An 8,358-nucleotide genomic window follows, 5' to 3' on the forward strand; every position below is an offset into this window, starting at 1 on the left:
GATTCCTGGAGGATGGGAACAGAAATACAAGATAACGCTGAGAAGGGAAGGCCTAACTACCACGCCGAGGAGCGAGTCCCATCTAGCATCTGCCAGATGGAATCTGCTCCTCTTTTAGCTCTTCCTGATTAGTCCTGACGGGCTGCAGCTGCGTGGCCACACCAACCTGGATACGGCTAGCTGTGGAAATGACACTCGCTTGTTAAATCAGTGCTAAAAACCAAAGCGATGAAGCAAAACGTCTCAGGTTATGGGGTTTTATAATCTCTCTGACACTATTTGGCTGAGAGCAGTTACTTCTTGGAGTCTCCCCTGGTTGCTTGGAAACTGCTACGAGACAAAGAGTCAAAGAGATTTTTAACCCCTGCAGAAGGCTGAACTGTTTTATTTATGACGGGGTTCTTTTACAGATTAAACAACCATGCTTCAAAAGGATAGGTGGAGTTTTTTTTGTTGTTTTTACTTTAGAACATAGCCCAATTAGTTTGTCTTCCTATTCTACTCTTTGTGTTAAATTAAACACTGCTGGGTGCAGACATGAGAGTAGAATTGGTCTTTTCATGTAACTTTAAAAGCTTTGGATGCAAAATATCCCTTTCACGTTGATTCTGTTACTTTACTCTGCTTCTTTACAACCTTTTTTTTTTTTTTCTCTTACCCGGCGTGAGGATGACGACAGAGAGGATGACCAGGGACATAACGGCCAGGATCACCACCATAGCGATCCCTATGCCCTTCCAGTTCCGGGGGGGCCCGTCTGAACTCCCCAGGTCCTGATGTGCGACAGAAAACAAACGTAGTGATGAATGTGAGCCGAGCTAAAATAGGGAGGACATTAGTGCCGCTTCATTTACTCCATCAGACAAATCGGTTTTTTTTTTGAGCCACGGGGGACCGAGACCAATCAGAAGCATTGCTTAGACTTCAACAAACTGCAGAAGAACTGGAGAACAGCGTGAAACTGTTGTTTTAGGACATCTGATTTTAATTGGTGCAAAAACTAAAACAGAATTTTCTTTTAATTAGATACATAGAATAATTAGATGAATACAATTTATAAACATTGTTATTTCCACTTTGTTTCTGTAAAATAAAAAAATGTTTTTTTTTTTTTACAGAAGTGAAAAGTTATTCTAAATTCAGTGCCAACAATGTTTTACATTTGAAAAGGCTTCCCTCTACATCGTTCAACTTGACTGGATACATTAAAGGAGACAGGAATAAAAAAATCCATGGAAGAACGAGAGGATTTGTAATTTATTGAAGAGCTTAACCAGAATAAGAACTGTTTAAATTTGCAGTGGATTTGTAATTTGTATTCACTCACATGACAAAGGAGTTCAGAAAAAGCTGAGAGTTTGTTTTTTAAATCACAGACAATAATAACAAGCTTAGATTCAATAGAGCTGATTATCACAAAAAAAAAACAGCAAAGTACAGTTACAGTTTACATTTTGTCACATTAGCACAAAAAAAGCACATTAGATGTTATTTAACAGACCAACACCATGTGGTGTATAACTTGGAACTGGAAGTAAAATAAAATAGCAAATCTGAAATCTGAGTTAACCACAATTTCACAGCGACGTAAGCAAGTCCTTTGAGGGAGGTGTTGGTAGAAGCCAGGCGGAAGGTCAATTTCATGTTGTTTTCTTGCCCTTTATTTAACTCCTTCCATCGCTTTGGTTTCATCTGATTACAGAGTTACCATCTTCTACTTGTTTGCTCTGTTCACCACATGGCATGTGGCATACTTTAAACCAAACTTCTTTTTGCTTTATTTAAACCTTTCTCTTCTCGTCACACTGTCATAAAGGCCGGATTTGCAGAGTTCACAACTAAAAGGTTTCCTGCTACAATTTTGTCCCACCTGAGCTGCGGATCTCTGCAACTCCCCCACAGTTTTCCATGGGCCTCTTGGCTGCTTCTCTGAATAATGCTCTCTTTGCCCAGCCTGTCGGTTTAGGTTAATAGCCATGCCTTGTTTTAAAATAGTGAGTTACTCTGTTAGATGATGGATTAAACAGGGCTCTTTAAGGTGTTCAAAGCTTTGGATATTATTGTACAGCCGAACCCTGACTTCGAGTTTTTCAAAGCTTTGTCTCAGACCTTTTTACTGTGTTCCTTGTTTTTCCTGATAACCTCTGAGGTCTCCATAGAACAGCTGGATTTATTCTGAGATTAAATTACAAAAATGTTGACTTGTTTAACTAATTACGTCACTTTTAAAAGCAATTAATTGCCACAGATTTTTTTTAAGGTGATCAGAATAAAGGAGGCTGAATACAAATACTCGCCACTCTTGATTGTTATTTGCCTGCCAAATCATGTACAACTTTTTTGTTTGTTTATCACATAAAATCCCAATGAAATGCATTGAAATTTGTGGCTGTAATGTGAAAAGATGGAAAATGTCTGAGCATGAATACCTTTTCCAAGGCCTTGTATTTATATGGAAGAAATGATTGTGAAAACCCTTTCTGGACTTAAAGCTGATTAAGACTGGCTAAAGTTAAGTCGAAAACGGTGACTCTGTGGTTTGTAAAAAAAATAAAAAAAAATCAAAGTTTTAATTTCCTTTTGAAACTCGTGAACCCTGTATTCTCCCGGGGTAGAGCTCCAGCATGCTTGTGCCAGCATGTGCTCTGTGCCGCACAGCTCAGCAAATGCACATTTTGCTGCTCCTCTATCCTGAATCAAAAACATATCAAAGAGTTTAAATTGTGATCTTTTTCCAGCATTGCTTTATACATGCTGGGCTCCATTCACTCCATGTATCCAAAAACTTGGAGCTGCAAATTATGGTGGATGAGTTTCTTCGTCTTTTGGGGATAAAAATGATTTGCAGGGCTAATCAGTTCAGTTAAGCTCGTTTTTTTTTTTGGTTAATTCGGCTCTTTACAGCAGCCAGAAGTTTCTTTTGTCAGTGTGTTATTAAGACTCCCTTTTATACCTGGTGTCAGTTTGTGATTACCACAGTTATTAGCCTTGTTGAATTTTTTCCTTCAGTATTCATATTTTCTGAGTTTAGTTTGCTCAGTACCAGATCACTTTGACTGTGTTTCATCAGCCTCGCTGGTCTGTTTCTGCATCATTTTAATCCAGAACCCAGAGAAGGAATGATTTTGCTAATCATATTCTGATGTCAAGTAAACCTAATCTTACTAAGATTTGGCTACACACGCGTCCCCCATTTTAAATTACAAATTTTGCATTAAATGCATTTACACTACCCATCCATCATATATATTCCACATCTGCTTGTCCTTGCGGGGTTACATGGGAGTGGGCTTGGCGCCTATCTCCAGCAGTCATTAGACAAGAGGCAGGGTACACCCTGGACAGGTCGTCAGACCGCGGAGGGCGACGGTGGCGTAAGAGTTAGGGAGTTAATTCAGTTTGATCGATAACATAATATTCATGGTTTTTAGAATGTGGGAGGAAGCCAGAGTAACCAGTGAGAACCCGGGCATGCCCAGGGAGACGTGCAAACTCCATGTAGAAAGACCCCAGCCTGGGATTCAAACCTAGGACCTTCTTGCTGTAAGGCACCAGTGCTATAAAACTGCTAATTTTAAAATAAAAGCATAAATTAAAATAAATTATATTCAGGACAAAAAGTGACCAGCTTTTTGCAACAAACAAATTACACAAAATATTTGACCCACCGGACAAAGAAAGAGAAAGGAGCCTGCTGCCTTTTTAAAATGATTGCACCCGTTTTACTGAGGGAAAAATTAACCTCATCCCTAAAGAAGTGTGCCTAATACTCATATAAAATAATTCTATCATAGATAAATTGTCAGCATACTGCAGAAAATCAGTTAAAGAATTAAATGATCCCAACATTTTTTTGAATTGTCATTCTGATCGGTTTTCCTCCCTGATATACGGAGGTTATTTTGCTCTGAGTTTCAAGGAGAACCTCATTGTTGTTTAAGCTGACTGTCAGGCAAACAACAATCCTCAGGAGCTGCTGTGTTGCAGCTTTTATTTGCTTCTCAGGACAAACACGCCTCAATCAAAATGCCTGAATCACCGCCTAAACATGCAGTCAAGTACATAATCCTATATATAACCTTATTATTTGATTCAGGTGTGTTCAAGGCATCTAAAAGATGAAGGATTCTGGTCCTAAAGGACTGGAGTTTGAGACGCCTGCTGTACAGAAATATTTCCTCCTTCTCCTTTTTTGTTTTGGATGTCTTGATTGAATTGCAAAGCAAGGAGAACAGAGACCTGATAGAAAATTAAGAAAATCTTACATCTGCTGAACTTGATGGGAAAGTTCGCAACAGTATGTAATTAGAGCAATCTGTTTTGAGAATAAAGAGCAGAGAAGAAGCAGAAAGCTGTTGGAAAACAAGTACAAAATAAAATCAGCTAATTGTGGTAATTATTATTAGTTTCTGTGTGGCAGTTGTGGCCTATAATGACATGCCTTAAAGGTACAGGCCAGAATCAAACCTACATTTGACTGCTACATTGAGGACCTCCACATATGGGTCACACCTCGCTACCCCTGCACCACCGGCATGCCCTGCAATTTTTTTTTACAGTTTTCTATACATCTTTAAGTTATGAAAGGTTTGTAAAATTAAAGTACCTCTTTGTATACTTGCATTTGAGCCTTCTAATCACTATTTATAACGTGATGGAGCTGTTTTTATCTTCCTATTTCAAACACCATCTAGGGAGAGTGATCAGAATCAGTTTTAATCACAAAGTAAATTCTTGCAACAAGGAATTTCACTTTGATTCCACTTTGCTTTAAGTGACGACATCTTAAGCACGATATACAAAAAAGGATAAATAATATTTATATTTTTACAAATACTACCATATGCATTTTTAACAAAAAAGGAATGCATGGCTGAATTGATGCTAAATAGCATGAATAATACAACAACAAGATGCAAAGGAATCCTGCTTCTTGAATAGCCTGGGGTATTACAGGTGCATCTCAGTATACTGAGATGGGACTAAAAAGTACATTTGTTTCAGTGTTTTAAATAAAAAAAAGCTCAATCAATTTTATTGGCTGATATTGTGAGTGATATACTGTATTTCAAGCAATAATTTTGATGAAAAGCATTATTTTTTATCATTTTTAATACAGAAATGTTGGCCCGCTGAAAGTCGTCCATTTATTATGTACATTAATACTAACACATAATACCTCTTTTCATGAATTACTGCGTTAATATCTCTTGCATGGAGGAAATCAGTCTGTGGCAGTGCTGAAGTGTTCAGGAAATGCAGATTGCCTCAGCTTTACTGCATCCACATGATCATATAGGCCATAATATTTCTGTATTAAAAACTTTTTTTTAAATAAGCCTTTTGTAATTATTCTAATTTTCTGCTAAATAGAATTTGGAGTTTTAACCCCTTAAGCCTGCGAGCCCCCTTTCAAGGGGGCTTGAGCTCTTTAGCAACAATAACACGCTTGGAGCAGACTGAGACTGACACACTCTTATCATATGTCCAGATCCTCATCTGAGACTCCTCTACAAAAGTATCTACCAAATATATAATAGCATACCACAATTTAAATTTCAAGAGTAAATTCTAAATTTCAAAAATTGTGCCAAAATGGCACAAAAACAAAAAGGGTCCCCCTGGATTGTTTTCAGTCTAAATGTATAACTTTTCAATTGCTTGTTGTGTGGACACCAAACTTGCTATAGATGTAACCAAGATGTTGTAGTTACAATTTGTTGTGTTTATTTCCTTATTTTGTTATGATCTGGGCACTAGTGCTGGTCTGATTCTCTTCTGAGATAGAATCAGACCAGCCTGGATTGTTTTCAGTCTGCCTGCCTGATCCAACCTCATCATCACCCCTGCAATAAACTCTTTAAGCATTCGCTCTAGTGTCGGCTGAATACCGGGTTCTCTCTCCTGCATAATCATTACAAAAATATACCCGGATCTCTTTTTCCTCATCAACATTTAGAAGGTGACGTGAGAAGAGATGATGAGATACGTTGATTAACAAACCAATTACAAGTTTTACTGGAATCAAAATCCAAAAGAGGAGTTAAGAACAACCTGTGTTAGTTGAAACAGTAACTGTGTTGATTTTGGTCTGTGTTTTAACTAAACTAAATTATTTGCAAAGCCAAACATGCACGTTGCACAATTTTTTTTCCCCTTAAAGTGAATCAAACTTTGTCTCCCAGAAGCAAGTTTGGTTCATCGAGATTTAATCAGCAACTCTAGATGAAGTTGTTAACAAGGCAATGAAATTAAAAGGCATATTAGAGTATATGAAGATTTGACAAAACCACAGTCAGCAAGCACGCAGCTTAACCTCACGTCTCTTCATACCGTCTGAACGCAGCCAAGGGGAACTGATGGAGCGAGCCTGCATCAGCATCGCTTACAATTAACCACAAGTGTGGGTCTTCATCATTCTGTACTCTGCTGCTCCTTCCCCTAATGAGGGGCTGACACTGCTGGAGTCATAAAACTCTGCTATCACCGCGGCTGCTTGGTCCTTCCGCTTAACTGCAAAACCTGGCCCATCTCTGCCTCGGAGAGGTGGGCAGCGGAAGAGAAAGGCGTCCATGTGTTCAGTGGTCAGCAGATTGCTGCTTTTTCCGTGCTCCCTGGGAGGACACCAACTGTCCCCTATTTTTTTTTATCAGTCCCGATTGGTGTAAAACTCCCAATTAACGCTTCTCGCCCCTATGCGACCATGTGTATTCACCAATGTTGTAGTCAAGTCACTATGCCTCGAGTCCGAGTCCAGGTTCGAGTCACCAGTGTTCAAGTCCGAGTCAAGTCCAAGTCATTAAAAAAAAATCGAGTCCGAGTCGAGTCCACTACTCATCCGAGTCAAGTCCGAGTTGAGTCACTATTGATCCAAGTTCGTTGTAGGAACATGCCGTGACGTGTGATGTATGACATGAAGCAGTAACATTCCATTGCACTAATAACTCTTTCGCTGTAGTTACCCTTGGTTTTACTCGGTAAAACTACTGCTTTTTCCAAGTCAAAGACGTCTCCTAACCATGGTTTTTAAATATTGTTGTTATGGAACGTGCAACAGCGACTCGAGGTACGCTGATAGGCCGCATATGAAGGATGTTAAAGCTGCAAGCGGCGTCGAACGGCCCTCACAGCCAGGCGCACTCCGGCCTATTGGCCACCGCCGCGGTGCCGGCCGGCGGGCGGGGTCCGCCCGCCACCGCAGATGCTGTCACGCATTTTCCTCGCCCGTCCACCGGGCGATTCCCACAAACGCATTCGGCAGCGTTCCCCCATTACTCGCAACAAATCTGGTGCAGATCGGTCGATGCAGCGAGGAGATACAGCCGTTGGATAATGATAATGCATTTGGCCACCGGACCGGACTAAATTGTTCGGCGGGCCGGAAAATTTATACCGATTCCTGGACGGTGAGTACAAACAGAAAAAAAACGGCCGCTGACGCCATGAACGCCGAGCAGGAGAAAAACAACGACTTGCCTTCCTATCAACTCGGCCCGTTTTTCCAGGCTTTCCAAGCCCTCGACACTCAAGCCATCGTTTGAGCTGAACGTTGGTATGTTGTTCCACAGTTCTACCAGTAAAATGGGCGCCTGGACATCCTCTTGTGAAAGTTTAACAGCTGTAAAGTCGGTCATATCGTTGTATCTGTTGCATGTGTAACGGCTGGTTGCTACGTGCGCTCTCACACTGTTTGCCCTTCCTTAGCGGCAAGGGGCGTTGCTCATGAGATGGTGACGTCACGTGCGCGGTACGACATTTAGATATTAAAATCATACACCAAATAATATTCTAATGACATATTAAAATTATAGCCTAATGATATATAAAAAAAGTCGAGTCTTTTTCTCAATTTCCGAGTCAGAATGATCTGAATGTAGGAGTACGAGTCCAAGTTCGAGTCATCAGTGCTCAAGTCCAAGTCAAGTCACGAGTCTCTAAATTTAGCTAATGACTCGGACTCGAGTTCGAGTCTCGGACTCCAGTACTACAACACTGGTATTCACCGCTTTTGACCATCTAACTAGAAGTTCCCAATAGATTCAAAATGTCTTGCAAACATCTTTATAAATCTTAAACTTTTTAACATTTTGTCACATTAAAACTAGAAATTACAATTATTATTTTTTTTGTATATAACTGCATAGTTGTGAAGTGGGAGGAAAAGCCCAAAGAATTTTTTTTTTTTATGTTTTTAACAAAAAGTAAAAATTGTGGCTCACATTTATATTGAGAAACCCTGAGTCACAACTTTATAGAACCGCCTTTCACAACCGTTATCACTGCAGTCTTTTAGGGTATTTGAAGCATTTGTGCCCAAATGTCTCTGCAAAACTTCAGAAATATTAGATAGAAAGCATC

At 39.8% G+C, this 8,358-nt stretch overlaps 1 protein-coding gene across 1 annotated transcript in view; it reads right to left on the reverse strand.

Moving 5' to 3' along the window:
- The window catches only part of LOC105935295 (inactive dipeptidyl peptidase 10), a 45,850-nt gene extending 41,313 nt beyond the window's left edge, over window positions 1–4,537 (reverse strand). Inside the window, 3 exon segments of the mRNA XM_021323128.2 lie at window positions 659–792; window positions 794–844; window positions 4,521–4,537. Coding sequence (XP_021178803.2) covers window positions 659–792; window positions 794–844; window positions 4,521–4,537 — 202 coding nt within the window.
- Between the last annotated feature and the right edge of the window lie 3,821 nt (window positions 4,538–8,358).

The sequence above is a fragment of the Fundulus heteroclitus genome, chromosome 1, assembly GCF_011125445.2.
Source record: "Fundulus heteroclitus isolate FHET01 chromosome 1, MU-UCD_Fhet_4.1, whole genome shotgun sequence".
Lineage (NCBI taxonomy): Eukaryota > Metazoa > Chordata > Actinopteri > Cyprinodontiformes > Fundulidae > Fundulus > Fundulus heteroclitus.